This window comes from Pyxicephalus adspersus, chromosome 5, assembly GCF_032062135.1.
Source record: "Pyxicephalus adspersus chromosome 5, UCB_Pads_2.0, whole genome shotgun sequence".
Taxonomy (NCBI): domain Eukaryota; kingdom Metazoa; phylum Chordata; class Amphibia; order Anura; family Pyxicephalidae; genus Pyxicephalus; species Pyxicephalus adspersus.
Window position 1 is genome coordinate 85131691 of NC_092862.1, and position 21956 is coordinate 85153646.

Genomic DNA, 21956 nt, shown 5'->3' on the forward strand with positions numbered 1-21956 from the left:
GAAGCCTACTCATAGGAATTCTAACACTCCCCATAATAGTTGGAAATATTCTCCATAGATAGCAAATGCATCAAAAAGTCAGATATGGCAAATTAGAAAGAACTGTATGAAAGAGGCAGATTTTAGGATACAGGTGGACAAGTGAGGAGTGACTAAGGCCAAGGCATACGATACTATTCAAATAAAAAAGGTGATACAGGATATGAAGAGAAAATTATAACTAAAAGATTCATTAAGAAGAATTAGAAGAAAAAGTTGAATCTGTTTTTGTAGCATATTAAAGTGATACTGGTCTCCCCCACTGTACAGTATTTGGCGGGATGGGACCATGAACTAGACAATGAATTCCTACTGAAGTTATAACAGCTGGATGTCTCTTGTACCCTTGCATCAGGCTACATGCTAGTTTTTCTGATACTCACCTGCACGCTGTAATCCACAACTCAGCAGCTCCAGTTTTCTCAGACATAATGTGGTGTCACTATTCGTGCACCCTCTTTTTGAGACATCTCTCACCATGACTAGCACGCAGCCTGATCACTGAACAAACGTTTTCCACTACATCAGTCTCATGCTGCTACCTAGAGGCAAATTATCAAAAGAACACAGCAGTTACAATAGTAAACGCTATTTTTATAGTAAACACTATCTTCTAATATTGTCCAGTATTTTTATAGCTCTGACATATTACACAAAGCTTTAAATGGTCATGTTAATAGCTGTCCATCAAAGTGATTACAATCTAATGTCCCTACCATAGCCATATGTCATTACCACAGTCTAATTTTTTTTGGAGGGAAGCCATTTAACCTAACCGCAAAATTTTGACAAATAAAATCCTGAATATAGCTCAAATTGACAGGGAATTTATAAATTCACCCCTAGGAATATTAAGTCATGGAGTAACTGAAAATAGTTTTATATAAAAAAAACATTGTGATTATATGAATTATATGAATGATTATATGAAATATGGTCTATACAATACTTTATTTGTGGACACCAATATTTAGGTCAGATAAGAAGTTAGAATTTGATAACGTTAGTCAGGTCGGAAACTGTTTTTGTTCTATAGCCAAACTTTTTTCTTATGTTAAGAAAAAAAAAATCAAAATAGCTGAAGTGGATATCAACTCATAAGTAATTGTGTTAGTAATGACACAAAATATATTACAATGCTACAGATCATTAAACATCTACTTTCCCCGCCCCGGACAAAATAAACAGGTTTTGTTTACTGACATATTCCACATATCTTTTTCCTATAAACCTGCATTTATTGGGTAGTTACTTCTTTCCTGGTGGCTCAACATAGTAGCAGAAAAAGTAAAGCACAAACTGACAATAAAGCAAACCTTTGTGCTTTGCCTTGCATGAGGCAAGCACAACCTTATTCCCATATGAGAAGTCCAATTTGCTTTGTCTTGCAGTAACCACATAATACTTTCATGCATGTCTGCATATTTCCCTTCTAACTCCCAAGTGTTTTGCAGTTTTAGAAAGGTAGGTTTGATAGGATGGGATAGGTTTGAAAGGAGCACTACAGATACCAGATACTCCAAACCTGAACATACAAAAATTCACTAGCTGAGATCAATATGCATTTTTGCACATTGTTTAACGCAAATCACAATGTTTTAACAACTATTTTTTTTTTTTTATTTCCAAATGCTGGCCTTCTACAAAAAAACATAACAATAGGATTAAATAAAAATTAATTACACCCCATAGAGGCCACATAATCCCTAATACTTTCCAAAATTCTTTTAGTGTTTATCACCAGGTAGCACAGCCAGCTAGAACAAGTTTTAAGTATAATAAAAGCCAATTTTTTATTATTTGGGATAGAGACTGGAATGGTAGAACCTGAAATTAAATTAACTGACTGTTGTAATTAATGGCACATCTTTTGTTAAGACCAAGTAGGGGAAAAAATTACAGAATCACTCAACAATAAAGAAGATAGTACAAAATCACAACAAAAGTAATTAAAAACAATTGGACAGGAGTGAAAATTTGTGATGAAATTTTAGGAAATTGTATTTTCATACAGAAAAGCTAAATGTAAACAATCAATAACATCTAAACAGAAGAAAACAAGGTTACAGTTGCTAAAGAGAAGCAATCAGATTGTGCATGATGGTGAATGAAAGTAATATGCAATGATGAATCATAAATCTCCACTGGCCAAGGCGAGGATGCTACTTATAATGGTGAAACAATCATTGATGATATGGGGTTGAATGTAATAGACCAAAAAAATCTACAGTAAATACACAGGTGTACATTGCATTGATATTTTAGACACTTTTTTCATTCCAGCATGTAGTCTTGGTGATAGTAATTTTTCAAGATGATAATGTATCTTGATACAAAGCAAACTGCATTACAATGTTTTATCAGGACAGGCCTATCAATAGTCCACTGCTATAAAGCTGGAATGTGATTGATGAAGAATATTGTTTTTCATTAGTCAAATTATGCCTTAAAGAATTCAAGCTGTCATAAAAGCCAGACAAGGTGCAACAAAGTCCTATGTGGAATCTTTTGGGTTGATTTTATATTTTTTCTTGCCTCAGCTATTTCATATTTTATCAACTTCGTGGTATGAATAAAACATGTGCCATTGGATAAAACATTGTAATTTATTTTTGGAGGTATGTTTTACATTGCCAAAATGTTCTGCTGCTAAAAAAAAAAAAGATAGCTATAGCTATAAAAAAAGATCTGATAGCTATGATTTGTTTTATGGCAAAAAACATCAGCTGAATGAACATCCTACAAGAAAAGAAATTCATAATTTTGCCAGGGATAGTACTTTCTGTTTTTTAGCCAGCAGACAAATGAGAGGAAATCCCCACAAAGATTTTGGTGGCAACGAAAACATTTTCTCTCTCATGGAGAAAATAGTTTCTCTCTCATATTAGGTTTTGGCAATTGGTGTCACCAAGACAGAGTATATCTCTTAAATGGGGATATATATGTACAACAATACACATGTAACATGGGTTCTAACCACACTATGAAGAACTAAAAGTTTTGACTTTAGAAACATGGTAATTTAGCAATTCAGTGCCATAACAGCTTTAAGCTTAAAAATGAAATATCCACAATAATCAAAAACCATCAAATACAGCATGATCTTCAAATGACAATATTGTTTCCATGTTCTCGTTTTATTTATTTTCAGACTTTAATTAGTAGGTTAAATGCTAGTTTTCTACAAATTGATTTTTTAAATTTAAAAATGCATTGAATTCCCAGGTATCCTCTTGAATTATAGATGCATATGATTTCCAGGCTGTCTCATTTACTTGCGAGGCTGATGAATGTGTTGGTTAAAATGTTGGGCTGGAGGTATCTTCTCCACAGAAGGATGTGGTTTTTGATGAGCAACTTGAGCAGCGGCAGGAGGAAAGTCCTTGTCTCCCTGTAAATAGTAGTAAATTTCCTTTTCATCATACATTTAGTATGTGAACAAAACATAAGAATTAAAAATGTCATTTTTCCTACAGCCCACAAAATGGGATACAGGTAGCCCCCGAGTTAAGGACAGGCGACCCTGCTTTTCTCCTGTGCAGTAAGGAGGATTGATGGAGGAAAGGGGCGGTTTGCATGACTTGCAGAAGAAATCTTTTACTAAGGTTGTGGGTGATTTTAAAGCGTACCTAAACTCAGAAATCTCACTCTACATAAAAGGGTAGACAACCCTTTTGTCAAGTAAAAATTCCATTTTTTTTGTTTGTTTTTTTTAAAGAGTGCAGCACCGCCACCTAGTCGATCGAGAATGAATGGGAGCGCAAAGCCTCCCTGGATACCTACATCAGGTATTCCGGGAGGCTCTTGGATGCCCGGGCATGTGCAGAAAGAGTCTTTTCGCTCAAAGAGGAAAAATTTGCAGATCTCAAGTTTTTTTTCGCATCCTATGTTACCCGATCTCGTGCCTGGGTTGGATGACGTAGGGAGAAAAAACCGGAAGCAAAGATGGCAGCGCCCAGCGAGCTGACTCGCGGATGGGTGCCGGGGCGACGCAGGACCCAATGGAAGGGACCTCCGGATGGATCAGACTGCCCTGTGAGATTGAAGGCAAGTGGATTCTTTTTGTTTTAGGCACTTTTGGGTTTAGTTGCTCTTTAAAATTTGAGTTGATCTGCAACATCTTGTAACTCTTAACTAAAAACAGCCAAAAAAAAAAAAAAATACACTTACCTTCAATCCTGCAGGGCAGTCCAATCTATCCGGGGGTGTCCTGCATCGGGTCCCACGTCGTCCCATCATCTGTCCTGGAGCTAGCGCTCCTGCCAGCACTCCGGACGACACCATCTTCGTTTCTTCTTCAGGGTAAAAAAAATTGCCGATCTCACTGCGTATGCGGGGGTTCATCAAGTTTTTTTCTTTGCGTGAAAAGGCAAAAGGAGCACCCAAGAGCCTCCCGGGATGCGTAACATAGGTATCCCGGGAGGCTTTGGGCTCCCATTCATTCTCGATCGCCTAGGGTGTGGCACTTATAAATAAAAAAACAAAAAAAACAAACATTTTTACTCTACATAAAAGGGTTGTCTACCCTTCTATGTAAAGTGAAATTTCTGAGTTTAGGTACGCTTTAATGACCAAGACAAACTCTGCAGCAGTTTTTTTTTGCATATCAAAGCACAGCTTGCTCCAGAAGATAATTAATGTCTAGGCTCGATTAAGTTTTTTTTGCTTTGTTTGTGATTAACTAACAGTAAGGATTTTATACAGTAACTGACACCACACTGCTTAATAATATGTTGAGACAAACATCTGTCCTTGCATTTAATAAAATAATGTACCTGTTCCAACTTGCATACAAATTCAATTTAAGAACAAACCTACAGTCCTTATTTCATATATAACCCATGACTACCTGTATATGCCATTACCATTTGAAGAACTAAACAGGCCTGAAAAATACTTACATGTGAAGAATCGCCACCTCATTTTTTAATTTAGTAGTAATGTCAAAGGACTTTGGAGCTAACATGAAGGTACACAAACATTTTTTTTTTATGAAGAGTGTATGTTCATATGTTGTGAAGGCAATTCCCTCTTCCAAAACAATACCTGTATTTTTAAGATTTTAATGAAAGCTACAATTGCTCTTTACATGTAAGATCTATAGTTTACAGACAAATGGCAAGGTTATCAGCCAAAAAATTAACACATTTCACAGATTATGACCAATTATATGGTCATAGAAATAAAAAAATAATTGAAAAAAAAACAGCTTACCCTTGTAATAGCACCAGAGATTATCAGAGGTGGCCTGGCTTGACTAAAAATGTGAGAAAAGAAAAAAAGTGTTTACACTGTAAAATCTAACAGTTTATACAACTGCACTTGCCGAAATATTTTGATAGAAGAAACTGCCTCTCACATTAAGTAGAGTGCTAAAATAAAATTTTCAAATGTTACTTTAGAGATACACTGCTAACTCGATAAAGTTTGTGCTGTAAACTAAGGTACATATGAAACAACTGCCCATATACTGGGACACACAGAAGAAAAATGAAACATCTGAGAAAAGAGTGTGGGCAAGTAGAACATTGGGGAGAAAAAGAAAAACAGTGAGGGGGGCTGTATGTGCCATGATAGTGTTTGTTTTTAGCAAAATGTTGACAGTAAATAGGATAGGAGAGCTTGGGAAGGGCAGAAAAATCTAACATGAAGATTCTTACTGCATGTAAAGTTAAAAAGATGTCTCTTGAGTTTATACAATACAAGATTTAGGAAGGCCACTGTGGATTGAAGAGGTCATTTCATTGTTGCGATAAGTACTAAAAAGTGGAATATATGCAGGCCAAGGGGTATGCAGGAAAGACAATGAGTGTGTTTGGGGGGGCTACGTGAACCAAAGGCAAAGTCACACAAAAAAAAAAAAAAAAATAGGGAACTTCACTTTAAAACGCATCTCTGTCTATTTTCATTAAACAGTTTGGATTTATCTAAAGCCAACATTAGAACTAACTTGGGACTGAAGCATCATGTGACCAGAGTTTTAGGTGAGTTAAATGGAAATTTTATATGCCTGCAAATAGTTGAAAGGGAGTGGGAAGGAACTTTAAAACAAGCATTTACACCAATCTCACGCTTGTGTTGTGAAATCATTTACCCTACTATTACTTATTATATTAAAGATCAAAACAAGGATTTTGAAATTTGATTTAGGTCTGCTACTGAAACCGTACAACTTTTTCAAACCAGAGGTTTTTAAAAGATTTTTAAGCAGTTTTATTGCTCAAAAATGTTGGACCGAATAGGTCCATTCACAATCCTTCATTTGACAGGCGGCAGGAGGAGGCAGCATTCCATGCGTTTTTTTCTGAACACTCCATGGATGGATTGCCACCTCTGCAGACTTGAAAGGGAAGGGTTTAAAAATACCTAAAAAGGCTTGTACAGGCATCTGCAATTGCCTGCACAGGCCTTTTTTTTTATGCCCAGTTCTTTTTAATTTTTTTTTTTTTAACTAGGATTGAAAGAGAATCTGCTCTCATAGCACAATGTGTGTGAAAATAGGCAAAATAATAATACAATATAATTTGGGAAGTCTGGAATTTAAAAAAAATATTTTTTAAAAAGACACTTTTTAACCAAAAAAGAAAAATGTATCATTAAACCAAATCTGCAACCTACATAATGAACCATTTTTGTGGCCGGCAAATCTAAAAACTTACAATATAAACACAATGGGCTCTATTTATAAATTATTCCCGTCAATTTGTCTGAATTTCAGACGCATTGACAGGGAAATAATTTATAGAGCCCAAAAACATAATGTAAGCTGTGTGTGTAAAAGCTGCATGTCATTCTGTAGTCTTACAATACACTGTGTACAAACCTTACTATCTCCCAGTAACCCAGCTTTAAAGAATTTCAAGATATGGTGGCCACAATTTTAATACCTTATAAAATGTAAACATTGGGGTTGCAGTTTCAAAAGAAAATGCAGCTAGAAGTCCTAAATTGAAAATGCAAATTGGGGACCCTTGGGCACACCTACAAAGCAAGGAGCATTAGGATGGGGCCCCTAAATTTATACTTACCTGTCACAAATCTATTACTATCATACTATGCTACCCTATCTACTTTTTCCCCTTGAACCCCAATTTCATGAGAGGCAGGGTGCACAAAACTAAAAATGTAGATGAAAGTAGGAGAAACCTTTGGCTAACTCCCCCTAAAATTTCATTATTATAGCATCATTAGAACATAAACTATTATGCATTACTGTTATGCATAGTACTACCCATTTCTAACACTTGAACCCCAATTTCTCTAGAATAAGGATGTGTAAAAAACCGAAAATGTAGGTACAAGTAGATAACATATGTGGCTAACATCCCCTAAAACTTCATCACTATGGCGTCATTAGGACAAAAAAAAAAAAAACTCTGACCACTAAAACAAAATTGGGATTCGGGTATTTAAAAGATTTAAACACGTGAAATGGGGAAGTGCGGTTTTAATAGGGGCAGAGTTTTTTATGTTGTAATGATGCAATGGTGATGAAAGCTTGGGGGGTGTTAGCCACAAGTGAACTCCACTTGCTCCTTTTTGTTTACCTGTACCTCTCCATTCTGGATAAAGTGGGGTTCAAGGTAGAGAAGCAGACAGATAAGTGTAACAGAGCAGGCAACGCATTTTAAGAGGTAGAGATTTTTTATGTTCTTATAATGCCATACTAAGAACATTTTACAGGAGGCTTTAAGTGTCCCCCACTTGCACCTACATTTTCAGTTACCTTCACCTCCCCATTCCAGAGAAGTTGTTGTTCAAAGAAGAAAAGCAGAGAAGCATAGTATGACAGGTATAGTTTTGTAAAAGATAGGTAATAATTTAGGGGCCCCACCTCAATGCTTATTGTTATGTAGGGGCCCCTGGGGTTCCCCAATTTGCATTTGCAAATTTGGACTCCTAGATGCACTTTTCTATGAAACAGCAATTTTTACACACACAGCTATCTCACTGCACTGCCATTCACATGCACACTCAGGTGGATAAATTTCACATGCAGTTTTTTTTTGCCCATAGAAAATCTAAAAGCATCACCACATTTTTAACATTCATATAACTGCAAAATACGTTTTTTTTCCTTTTTTTACACAGCCCTCCACTTCAGTGGAAAAAAAAGTGCTCAATTTCACACATGCGAGTGCAAGGCAGTGCTGGACGAGTGAGCATCAGAAAGAAGAGGGAAGCCGAGCCAGTGTGGGACTCACTGGGCTCATTTTGTGAATGGAGCAAGTAGAAAAAAAAATAAAACCTCAGGGGCACATCTGAAGTAAGGCTGAATTCACACTGGCAGTAAGGTTGCATTTACTGCTTCCTCATGCCAGCAACCAATATTGCTTGAAAAACTTCTAGGTCCAAATAAGCCTAGTAGTTAGCACCTGTTACCAATTCCAGGTGCCTACCAGTTGCCATTAGTCACTTGGGAACTGTAAATGGCAGAGTTTTTTTTACTGCTAATGTGAATTAAGCCTAACTTGTTACATTGCATTGATCACACTATTACACTACTACAAGAGATTAGGCTCCTAAAACACTCCTAAAAGAAGTTGGGTCACAATACACAGCACTGGACAGTTGGAGCATAACACAAAAATGGAAAAAATTAGACGTATTACCAGGGAATATTAGGGGTTACTGGATACCTATGGCATAAACAACTGTGAGCACTAAATATGCTGTGGCTTACCACGCCCACTTTTGACCACCCAGCTAAAAAAAAAAAAATTCTGGGGAGAACATTGGGTCAAAAAAATCAACGTGACTGTCAGAAAGCCAGAGGTAACCCCTGTAGATGGTTGGATGGAAACTGTTCCACTTGTCTTTTTTTCAGGCTCCAAAATAGAGAGGTACCCTTTTGAAAATACATAACTGAAGCAACTAACCTTAGGTGAGGAAAAACAGTAGGCGCTCCCCTTCCTCTCCAAAACCATTTATGTAAGATTAAAAGCTTTTAGCACTTAACCAAACCAAATACCTAACTACTGAGTTCTCACACACAGCAGGAGCTAAGGCATGCCCCGGCCTAGAGAGCCCTAACCAAAAGGCACTATCTGTAAGAGCCCTTAAAGCTACCTAAATTTAGAATTTTCACTATACATAAAAGGGTAGACAACCCTTTTACGTAAGGTAAATATCCTTTTTTTTTTTTTTTTTTTTTTTTTTTTTCAACAATACTATTCAACAATACCGCCCCCTACTTCTCAATCACCTAGAGTTTGAAGTTTTTAATTTTGGCCCACTGTGTATTTTGATACCCCTGACCTAGGCAATCGAGAATGAATGGGAGTGCAAAGCCTCCCGGGGTACTTACATCACGTACCTCAGACATGCGCAGAAGCAGCCCTTTCGTCAAAAGGGGGAAAAAAAAGCAAATCTCATGCATGCGCAGTGAGATCGGCAAGTTTTTCCCCCCAACTGCGTAAGAAGACCTCGGAGAGGAGTAGATGGCAGCGCCTGGGTCGCCAGGCCGAAGACGGATAAAATAAAATAAAAAAGGTTTGTAAAAACCCTAAATCTTACATTTTTGACCAGAATGGAGTTTGGAGCAAGCTTTAAATTTGAATCAAAATGTTACGAAATCTATATTTAAAAGTTTCATTTTGGGTGAATAAACCTAATATTACATACACAGTGCCACTTTCCCACTGTTCTGATTCTTCATCTTTATCTTCTTTAGCTTCTGCTTGAGTAGCATGTGGATGCTTCTGAACTATTCTCATGCCCCCAGCTTTTACTGTAAAGCAAAACAATAAAAAATACACGTGAAAATATTGTAAAAGCCTCAAGGTTACTTTCTAACCTACGTAGGCGCTTTGGATCAGTAATTCTGCATTCAAGCCTGATACAGCCAGGCAACATGGCACCTGCTACATGTAAATAACACATCAAAACCTTTACCTCTTTCCCACAAATAAAATACCCGTTCATTACCCCACCACCATAGGACACACAAACACTTTGTTAATTACCCCATTCCACAAATTCAGTAATGCCATTTATAACTTAAATGCTGGACTTGAAATTAATGTAACACTGTACATTGGTTAAGGTGCATTTCTATGTATTATACCAATTTTAATAAACTTCAGCAGTAATCCTCAATTCCTGTTTCATACACTTTTTAAAACCTTGGTCCTATTCTTGTTCCCATTGCCACCTACTTGTTTGTTCAATAAAGAATATAATTGTATTTATATTAGTAATCCTATTAATAAAAAAAATAATCACATAAAAAAAACTTTACTTTTTTTGCAGCTTATTAATCATCTGACCCTTGGGCTGCTGATCAGATGTATTTTTTTATTTCAGGTTTCATGTCATAACAGTAAGTAACAAGTACAAATTAGCTCCATTTACTATGTAAAATGACTGAACGCTTGTGTTTTTTGCATAACTCAAAGCAGACCCAAACTCAATGTTTTTTACTTTACATAAAAGGGTAGACAACCCTTTTTTTTAAAGTAAAAATGTATTTTTTAAGTGCAACACACTTTAAAAAAAAAATGCCGCACCTCCCTTTCTGTCTTTATGAGTGCAAATCCTCCCAGGATACCTCTGTCACTCTGAATTCATGCCACAGTAAACCAATGAGTATGGCATGCCAATGAGGTAATGCCCTTGGAATGGGTGTTTTAACACGACAACAAGCCCAAACACACCAGTAAATGAGAAACATCTTGGTTCCAGACCAACAAGATTGATGTTATGCAGTGTGGGCAGCACGGTGGCTCAGGGGTTAGCATTCAGGCCTTTGCAGCGCTAGGTCCTAGGTTCGAACGCCAGCCAGGACACTATCTGCATGGAGTTTGCAGGTTCTCCCCGTGTCTGCGTGGGTTTCCTCCGGGTACTCCGGTTTCCTCCCACATCCCAAAAACATGCAGTTAGGTTAATTGACTTCCCCCTAAAATTAACCTTAGAGTACAATAATGACATATGACTATAGTAGGGAAAAATATTTTGTAAAGGAATAACACAAATGTGATACATTTTTCTTCAAGTTTTCATTTGAAAGGGAATGAGCAGTGTTCCCAATGCATTTGTGTGTATAGGAAAAAATTCTATTATAAGGATTTTGAGCTTTACTCACTTTTTAAAAACACTGCTATTATTCTGAACACAACTGTTCCAACTGTCTGGAGATGCTAGCATATAGATGCTAAATGTTTGTGAACCAAGACAATCAGTTGTGATTGTATCAAGTGAAAATTTACCATAACAGCGTGCTCCCATGCCACTTTAAGCTGAGCACAACACCACAGCTGGGCACAGCATCAAGCACTTTTAAGTACCTGATCAGTTGTGATCAGCTGTCTAAAAAAAAAAAAAAAACAGCTTGAGTGGATGTCTGATGACAGTTGGGAAGGGCCAACTGTCATCAGACATCCACACAAGCTGTTTTTTTTGTTTTGGACAGCTGATCCCAAATGACTAAAAGCTGAGACCCAGTATGTTTTTTTTTTTTTTGGAACTGCTTTTCAAATCTGTATTTTTTACAGTGCTTATATATACTATATATATATATATTTTTTTTTTTAATTGTGTGTGCCTGCAAAACAAGGAAATCTAATATGTAACTGTGTATAGGTGACATAACAATAAAAAACCTACAGCTTATTAGTTTAATGTTACTCCTAAATAAAAGGCCTTGAATTATTCCACCTGACTGTGCAGGGATTGCATTTGTGTTTGCAGGTTTTTTTAAATTTTTTTTTTTATATGAGTTTTCAAACTTTTTATTAAAACTTTACTGATATGATGAGAGGGCTGACAGATGTTTTTATTCTTACTGAAACATCTGGTATATTAGACCTCCCATGTCTCTCCTGCCTAGTAGCCTAAAATATTGAGCAGAAATTTCTGCTCAATCCACTTCTCTCTGCAGCAAGGCCTTCATAGTGTTGAATGCTTCCTGATTATTAAAACGGTCACAATCAGTGATAAAGTCATCATCGATTGTGCCAAGCTGACCATACTGCATGAATATCAACGGCTCTAGGAAGCTACTTTTGCAAAGAAAGTGTATTGCGAGAGGTTAGAAGGGCACCATCTTTTGCAACTATAGATGTTATGTACAACCGCTGAATCGCATCTACTGGAAAGCCAGGAGACAGCCAATCATTTTGTCACTGGCTAGCACTTAAATGATACCAGGGTAAAGACGAGCAGTATTCCAGCAACCTTTTTGTACATGGAACATAAACAGAAGGTGTTAATCAGTTCCTACTCTACTCACAGCAACTACAAAAAAATGTTTTGGCTTTAGATATTCTTTAAAACAAAGCCTAACAATTTAAACTTCCTTTAAAATTAATACTATCAGAATTTAAAATCAATAAATGCAAAAACTGCATGTCAAAAAAAAATCCTCTCGGTCTGATATGGGCAGCTGCATTTAGATCCATTTTCCATTTTCTGCAATCATTGGGCTGTACCGCGCCTCTTAATACGTTTTGTATTCCTATTGGTTATCTCTACGTTTTAGAGCATAGTAAAAACCAAACTCAACATTTACAGGAAAAGGGTTTACAGCACAAGCTTCATAGTTTTCAGATCTTGTGACTGCTGTTGCTGAAAAGAACTTCTCATACTTTTGTTTCATCGTTTACTAAAAAAAAAAAATTGCCATTAAGTATACTATTATATATTATACTATTATAGTTATATAATAATACCCTACCCCTTTTTGCTGGTATAATATTGAAATTGTACCACAGATATCAGAAAATTATGAATATTTTACGAACCTTACAGGATGGACTCCACTGACCAGGAACAAGTAACAATCTGTGAAAACAGATTACTTGAGTTGGTCTTCAGGCTTTATGATTTCTACACTGTAGAATGAGTACAGAAACATCCCAAGCAATACCAAGACCAAGAAAATTAGACCTCAAAAACACAGCAAACCTTGTGCATATATAACCAAGCACACACCATACTACTGAAACGCTTGATGAATAGCTGCAAATATTGCCAAGCACATGCAAAGGAAATGTTATTTGAATTGTAGTCAAGTTGGACGTTACATCCATTTGCTTGCTAATCCTATGACTTTAGGGTGACATATGGCTGTTTTTGATACCTGGCCTGCAATAATTTTCACCCGTTCGAACACAAAAGTAAAGTAAATACCGGCAGGTGGGTGTCCAGCTTTGGTGTCCGGTTTCTCTTTAGGTGGGGAAGACATATTTTCTATTGAAAAGGTATTACACCCTGACGGAACAACTAATCTAACCCGAAATCGTTTGCAAGTCAACAGCAGAATCTCCGCCCAATTCTCACTTGACCTGTCCCCGTGCTTCTTCCTACTGCACACTCCTCGGCTGTACCCGCCTCGACTCGACTGTACCCGCCCATATTCATACCTTCAACGTGGCTTTACACATAAAGCAATGATTCGCTTGTTTTCTTAACTTTATTGATAGCATTGACGGGATAGACACGTTGGCATTCTTTTTTTTTAAGGCAGCGAGAAATGCACATGCGCAATAATTATCAAGGGTGGAGTCGCGTAGGGAGCGGGCACGCAGGCAGCGGATGTCTGCATTATTTTTTTTTTTTCACGTTTAACTGGTTTTACATACGGCTGGCTTGACCACGTCGCTATGGAGATAGTTGCATGGAGACTAGATCGCCTACTAAAGCCATAATTTAGCAGTGTCTTCACGTTCTTTACTGCTGTTCAGGAGCTCGCATACGGGTAGGAAAAAAAAGTTTATTTTTTTCCATTGCTGAAAAGATTTTACAATGGTTTACAAAAACGAAGGTTTTACATTTCGTTACAATTTAAACTACCTAGGGAAAAAGCAACATATATCGATAAATGTTTGCGTGCTCCAGCCGTTGCAGTGTTGTTACACCTGTGTGAGGAGAAAATCAGTAAAGGTGCAGTAACCCTATGTATGAATTGCAATCTTTGCCCTATCGCCATGATGTGGGATTGATTTCAGTGGCCAGCTCTACTTTTAAATTATTGCTTTTATTAGAAAATGGTATTGCAGAGGTGTTGTGGAGATATAATGTACTAATATTATAATGATTTCTGAAACACTTCCCCAGAAGTTGGGAATGTAGTGGCTGCCGGGTTTAGTACAAGTTGGGACTGCATTAGCCATACACCATGTTCATACTAATAGGATGTATTTCTAGAGTTGCCTGTTCTAGAGTCTTCTTTTGGAAAAATAACTGCACACTTTTTAGTCTTTTCTATTTCAAGAAGACTTTCTATAAAAATGAAAAGTTTACCCAATTACATTCAAGGCAGACCATACACTTCAAATTCCATAACTAGCCCTCAACCAAAAAAATGTGAGTATGTATGCAGCCATGAAGCTATCAGGAAAGGAAATTAAGGTAGGTACCTATTACATCTTCCATTTTCCTAACTGCTTTATGTCAGCATACAAATGGGTAATAAATAGCACACCCGAGAAGCTGAAAAATACTTAAAGCTCAAAAAAAAAAAAAAAAATGACACCTAACAGTAGTTAATGCTGCCAGTTCAATGCAGTATACTAGGTTGTCGTCTAGAGTAGGTATCCAGTGACCATGAATAGCTGCTGTGCAGGATGAATGAGTTGTTACTCCTAAAAGGATTTCTTTACTCTTGCTCTATATGAAGCTATGCAGATGGTTCAGACAATCCAGGAGGCATTGAAGGCCTTCTTATTCTTTGGTAGCCGGTGAATCTCATCAGTAAAACTGAGGGTCGGCAAACTTTTTGGACTACTAGGTCATTTCAGGAGGTGAAGAAGGCACACTAGGCGAGAAGAAACAAGGTGTCCAAGGAAAGTTTTTTTTCCAACCGTGACTGCAAGCGAGCAGCCTCAGTCTTTTTATTATTATTATTAAACAGGATTTATATAGTGCCCACATTTAACGCAGCGCTGTACAATAAATAGGGATTGCAAATGACAGACCAATACAGACAGTGATAAAGGAGGAGAGGACCCTGCCCCGAAGAGCTTACAATCTAGTAGGTGGGGGAATTTCACACACAAAAGGATGGGAGATATGTAGTGGTGGGAAGTAGTGATGGTTTCAAAAGACAGAAGAAGATGGGTAGGGAAGTTTGAAAAAATGGGTTTTGGGTGCTCTTTTAAATGAGCAGGAAGTAGGAGCAAGCCGAATAGGACGAGGTAGACCATTCCAGAGAGTTGGGGCAGCTCTAGAGAAGTCTTGGAGCCTTGCATGTTATGAGGTTATGAGTGAGGAAGTCATTAGTAGATCATTGGAGGAGCAGAGAGCGGCAGGGGGAGTATTTTTTTACCAAGTCAGAAATGTAAGTCTTCCGCTCATCCACGGTGTAGTCTCTGTACGTGTGTGCGTGCTTGGCATCGAAATGCCACTTGAGATTCGACCACTTGAAAGTGTTCTTGGTGAGGTTGCACACTAAACACAGGACTTTGTCCATTCGGGGTTGAAGACACGACATTCGAGGTCAACCTTCCGGAGACTAGTAGCTGTGCGTTGCTTCTGCTCTTTAGGCTTAGAAATTGGGGTTACTGTGGGGGAACTCGATGATATAGCGGGAACGTGCGATAACGAGACAATTCAATTAGGCTGGATCTAACAATAAATAACTAGGGGGGCTTTAGGCCGTACTGGATTACTGGCTAGGCAGAAGTTTGCCTACCTATATTCTAGAAGAATGTGGGGAGCACAATCTTCTCATTGGATGAACAGTCAGCATAACCTTTAGGCTAAGGTCAATCATGGGCAGCAAGACTGTTTGGAAAGAAAATTATTAAAAGGCTCTTAGGGACCCAAATATACAATCTCCAACCCTTCTGGCTGCAATATAATTTATAAAAAAAATGCTTCCTTCAGCGACAACAGGCCCAGTGAGTTCTTGACCCTAGATTGAATTCATCTGATGCAAGCACAAGGGTGAATCCTCTTTTAATAATCTTGCTTCCTGGGGCATTAAATCTTTGCATTTGCTTTTAATAATGGAACAAGTTAAGGTGTTGAGTGACGAGCAGTAACAATGAGACATCTGAAACCTGACCTAGCCATACATATATTGAACCCAAGTCTAATATCTGGAGTTCCAGAATATGAAGTATACGTGGGAACACTGCTCCAATAATGCTAGGCAAATCCTGATATCAGGTAGCCGTGATGACCCTATGAATATCGAGCCATGTTTTGAGTAACTGCTGTATTTGAATGTCCTTCCTGGCAGTAACACCCAGAAATCATGAAGAAATTGTACGTCTAAGAAGAATATCCTACCGAGTTCTGAACTCAGATTGCTGGATTCAGGACGATAGGTATTGGATGATAAAACCCCTACTATCAAGGGGGAAGTAAGGGCTTGAAATTTTTTCCCCACCAATTTATAGCAACCTAGGTGCATCTGCCTTTGCCTTTCACAATCCTGCTCATCAAGTGCAGCTTGTGAGATCTTTGAGATGCATCGTGCAGTCCTTAGTCATTGGAAAGGATCGTGAAAGAGGTATCATCTCACCATGAGTGACATTGTCTTGCAGGCTTGCCCCATTCTTCCTAAAATAATTAGCAGCAACTGTTCTGGAATAAACACAATGTTTAAAATCGTACCCTCGCCTCCCAAGATATACTATGTATGTGTGGGATGGTGGAGACTTTTCTCTAGATTCATCATCCACCCAAGTTTTCAAATGCAGATAAAGGGATCTTCCATGGCCAAGTGGAAGAATATCATCTTAGTAATGATGGCTAAAAATCCCTTTTTTACCTTGGGGAGGCAACATCCCTCAAAATGATCTTTTAAAAACTCTGTGTGACATGGTGTGCCTGAAAAACAAAAAGGGCCCAAATGCAAAGCAAAATATTTTCTGAAAGTCTCAATGTGGAGTAACATGGAAAATGGTGTCTAATTGGTGTGAGAAACCAATCCACTGGCAGAACTGCTCGGGGACTGACTTATGGAGGCTTCATCTCCAAGGGTTTTGCTATTTGATTCAGTAGTTTCATGTCTATGACCAATCTCAACCCCCAGTTTTCTAGGTGGTTGAAGCCTAGCAGGTACCAATTTCAGGTGCTCAGGAGTAGTAAATGGTACAGCTTTTTTACCGCTAATGTGAACTAAGCCTAACTTGTTAAACTACATTCATTACACTATTAAAATACTACATGGATTTACCCTATTAAAAAATAGAACACTAGAAAGATGGAAGCTGAGCCAGCGTGGGACTCCCTGTGCTTGATTTGCGGAGGGATCAAATAAAAAAGAAATTTTACAAAAGTTTTGCTTTAACTTATGATAGCCTCAGAGGCACATCTGAAAATAGGCTGAATTCACACTGGCGGAAAGTTTGCATTTACTGCTACCTCATGCCAGGAACCACTGCTGCTTGAAAAACTGCTAGGTCCAAAAAAGCCTAGCAGTTACTGCCTGTTACCAATCCCAGGTGCCTAGCAGTTGCCATTGGTCACTTGGAAGCTGTAAATGGCACAGTGTTTTTTTTTTTTTTTTTTACTGCTAATGTTAATGTGCCATTAGTCAATTAGGAGTAATGGGGGATTACCCTATTATAACAAAGAACAATGGAAATTTAGATCAAAATACACGACACTGGAAAGCTGTAGCATAATACAAAGATGGAAAAATTACGGGACAGGGATTAGAAAGTTGGAAGAAAGGGGGGGAACATAGGGGTAGGTAGAACATTGACACAAAAATAGGGGTTATAACTGTCACAAAACTATAACTGTCATACTATAACTGAACTCACATCATCAAGAACTTTCCTATATTCTAAAAACAAAACAAAAAAAAACACACACGCATGCGTGGAATATAGCCCCAGGAGGTAAATCTGAAGTTAGGCTGAATTCACACTGGCAGTAAGGTTGCATTCACTACTTCCTCACAGCAGGAACCACTGCTGCTTGAAAAACTGCTAGGCATATTATTAATCACAGTTGCCTATAGTGACTTGGAAGCAGTAGATGGCATTTTTTTTTTTTTTTTTTTTTTTGATACTATAAACTAAGTCTAACTTGTTACTCCACATTGATTATACTATTACTCTAATACACTTTTAACAAAACATGTAACACATAATACAAAAAGATGGAAAAATTGGACATACTAAGGGAGCAGGCATTAGAAAGTTGGAACAAAGTATAGGGGAAAAGTAGAAAACGGACAAAATAATAAGGGCTACTGGATACCCAAGTTATAAACAACTGGGAGTACTGAATGTATTGTGTCTTGCATCGCCCACTTTTTTCCACCCAGATACAGCTTTCCCCCACCCAGCTTAATCAAATTTCTGGGGATAACACTACAATTCCATGGGGATTAGAAAACATGTTAGCTTGCCGAGTTGGAAAATAAATCTTAATTAAAAAAAAAAAAAAAAAAAAAAGGCTGATATGGTGTGCCACCTACCTTCTCTGACTAGATTGGTCTTTGTATATATCTATGCACTGTGTAAAGGGTTTGAACCAGCCACCCATAGTCTACTTGGAATGAAATGCAGAAATTTAATTTTGAGTCAGTAGCCTGGCGATGTTATTTTAGAACAGGAAGTGTTTGTACTTGAACTTTCATGGCAGGATTACTAGATAAAAGATACAATTGCAATGTATACACTTGAGGAGAGAAGACAGAAATTCCTGTCTACAGCAGAACAATTGCTTCATCAGCATTTTGGAAAAACGGTTCTATATTGTATATTGTGTTGATAGGATATAATAATGGAGATTTCATGCAGTAACTGTACAATTACTGAAAAGTTACCTTTTAAAGGCCGTTATTGATTTACCTTGAATGAAAAATGAAACAAAAAAAAAAAAAAGCTTTCTCCAGGGAGGTGAGAAATCTGAGTGCTTGAAATCCCATGACAATATGCCCTGCATGGGTCTGGAGTCCATTCTAGTGTGATCAAAGCTGCCATAGGTTGTAGCAGTGAGGCACAGTGATATTTGCCATGTCCACAAACTTTGTAACCTAGGGCCCAGCTAAGTATTTTTATTCTTTTTTAGAAATCACTTTTATTTTTGTTGGGCTTTTAATACAGTAAACAGACCTTTTTCTATTTTCATGGGTTTTACACCTATTGGCAATAAATTACATTTTTCCTGTTCAAGATGGTGAAATGACAACCAGGAAGCAACTTTATGTATCCTAGATATCTCCTTTTTTAGTTATTTGATCACTAGAAGTAAATTTGTGTAAATTAGGTAATGGTAGTAGGTTGTAGCTAAAGCTTCGTACACACTTGCAATAATTATCGTTGAAAACGAAACACCTAATGACTGTTCGTCCGATAATTGTTAACAAAAAGGTGCACAATGACGCCGACGAGCGAGGAAAGTTGCTGGAAACGAATGACCCTCCCGGCGGATATGATTGCGCGACGATCGTTTGCTATCTATTGTGTGTACGGTCGTTCAGTGATCGTGAACGTTCTGAGCATGCACTATGAACGAATGTTCATTGCAGGGTGCTTCACTGTGTGTGTGTGTGTGTGTGTGTGTGTGTGTGTGTATAATATATAGGCATATTTAGAGCTACTAAGTATTTATGCCATAGGTATCCAGTAACCCCTGCTATTGTGTCAGTGTTCTACATACCCCTATACTTTGTTCCAACTTTTTAATGCCTGGTTTGTTAGAATGTACAATTTTTTCATTTTATTTGTATTATGCCCCGACAGTCCAGTGTTGTGTATTTTAATCCAACTCTTTGGAGTTCCATGTTTTAATAGTGTAATCCCTTGTAGTAGTGTAATATTGTGATCCTTGTGGCTTAACAAAATCGGCTTAGTTCACATTGACAGTAAAAAATGCCCCTCCTGAGTGACTACTTGGCAATTGCTGGGCACCGGGGATTGGTAACCGGTGATAACTGCTGGGCACCTAGGATTGGTAAAAGGCGGTAAGTGCTGGGCTTTTCTGGCCTAGCAGTTTTTCAAGCAGCATTGGTTCCTGGCGAGAGGTAAGTGAGGGGTAAACGCAGCAAATGCAACCTTACTGCCAGTGTGAATTCAGCCTACTTTCAGATGTCACCTCCTAACACTATGTAACACATAGAGCATCATGCATGTGATCGCAGATAGGGGCAGGACAGCCAGTGCCCTCCTCATCACTGCCAAAAACAAAAACTGCCTGTGAAATGTATCCAACGCAGTGTGATAGCTGTGTGAGTAAACAGATTTATAAACCCCTAAAATTTTATTAGCATGACACTATTAGAACAAAAAAACCTCTGCCCATCAAATTTTCTGCTTCCCTACCTTGAACCCGAATTTCTCTAGAATAGAGAGGTGCTAATAAACAGAATCATAGGTGCCAGTGGGGGACACTTGTGGCTAACACCCCCAAGCTTTCATCTCCATGGCATCATTGCATAAACTCTGCCCATTAAAACACGCTGCCCTGTTACACGTGACTGTACCCTTCCACTACCTGAACCCAATTTCGTTTTGATGGGCAGAGTTTTTTATGTTCTAATGATGCCATTGTGATAAATGGGTGTTATCCACAAATATTCCCTGCACATTTTCAGTTTTCTGCACCTCCCCATTCCAGAGAAATTGAGTTTCCAGTGTTAGAAATGGGCAGTAATGTGTAACAGGGCAGTGTGTTTGCCATAGTAATTAAATTTTAGTGTAGGGGGGTTATTGAAAGGTGTCCCCCCTCCACTGCACCTACATTTTTTGTTTTGTACACCCCACCATTCTAGGGAAATTGGGGTTCAAAGAAGAGAAGCGGGGTAACATAGTATGACAGTTACAGATTTGTGAGAGATAAGTATAAATTTAGGGGCCCTTCCCCAATGCTCTGTTCTATGTAAGTGGCCCCGGGGATCCCCAATTTGCATTTTTAATTTAACATTTGCTTTTAATGCTGCAACCCCAATTTTGGATTTTCACAAGATTTTACAACTCTGATCCCCATATCATGAAATTTGTAAAAGCTGGGGTGCTGAAATTGTGAACTATAGGTGTTCCCTGTGGACCCTTAAAATTTTAAATCATTATGACATACAGTTTAGGGGATATGAAGGTTTATACACAGAGAGCTGTAAGGCTGAGGAATGTGACATGCTGCATTTACACACACTGCTGTGATGACGTCATTACACACGCTGATGTCCATCCAGTCCCAGCGCAGTTCTCCATCTAGTTCCAGCGCAGTTTAATTTTAAAACTTATCTAACCTTACCTGGCAGTCAAGTATTAATAAATGACACTGTTTTTTTTTTTTTTTTTTTTTTTTTTTTCCATCGTCCGAAAGACCGTCCTGCCGGATCCACGGACGATGGACGACAACCGATCCTAATGAAAGGGAAGGGGAGAGCGCGCAGCAGGGTGCCGCTCCGTCGCTCTCCCCCTCTCCATAGAGCATGAACGGTGCTGTATGAAAGATCCTTTCCAACGACAAAAATTGCAGGTGTGTACGCAGCTTTAGCCATCATTTTTTTTCTTGGAAACAACATTGGAAAAAAAAGAAGCATATACACAGCAAGTACACAGATATTGTAAAGGTAACCATATCCTACCCTGTACCTCTGGCTGTTCCTCTAACTCTGGCTCTTGTTGATGTGCCTCCCTAGCAGCAAGCCTTTTTCTTTTAATGCATGGCGTCCTAATTAGTGTTTTTGTTCAAATTCGGGTCGCCCTAATGTTCGACTTGAATAAGGCCGTATGAATTTGGGTTGACCCAACCTGAAATTTGTTGGATTCGAAGCCCCGAATTCGACCCTCCCACAATGCCTAGGGACCTCCCCCATGATGCCTAGGGCCCTCCAATAACAGCAGGGATGCTCCCCTCCATGTTTGTTGTGGCAGGCAGCAGATTGGCTGTCTGTCACTGCATGCCACACAGGCAGCCATGGGCCTATATAAGGCCAGGGCGTGTCGCATTTACCACTCCTGACAACCTTTCTGTGCTGCTTGGCTTGCTTTGTCAAAGTGAAAAAA

General features: G+C 38.3%; 2 protein-coding genes across 2 annotated transcripts in view; one reads left to right on the forward strand and one right to left on the reverse strand.

The window, feature by feature from the left end:
• Window positions 1-971: 971 nt before the first annotated feature.
• DAP (death associated protein) lies at window positions 972-13348 on the reverse strand. Its single transcript, XM_072411976.1, has 4 exons — window positions 13168-13348; window positions 9664-9769; window positions 5254-5296; window positions 972-3430 (listed from the first exon to the last, which is right to left on the reverse strand). Exons 1-4 carry the CDS (start codon window positions 13220-13222, stop codon window positions 3311-3313), a joined length of 324 nt encoding a protein of 107 aa, XP_072268077.1. The 5' UTR covers window positions 13223-13348; the 3' UTR covers window positions 972-3310.
• Window positions 13349-13532: 184 nt separating this feature from the next.
• The window catches only part of ROPN1L (rhophilin associated tail protein 1 like), a 51363-nt gene continuing 42939 nt past the window's right edge, over window positions 13533-21956 (forward strand). The window contains exon 1 of the mRNA XM_072411975.1: window positions 13533-13735. The gene's annotated coding sequence lies outside the window, so the exon portion shown is untranslated. The remainder of the gene's footprint in view (window positions 13736-21956) is intronic.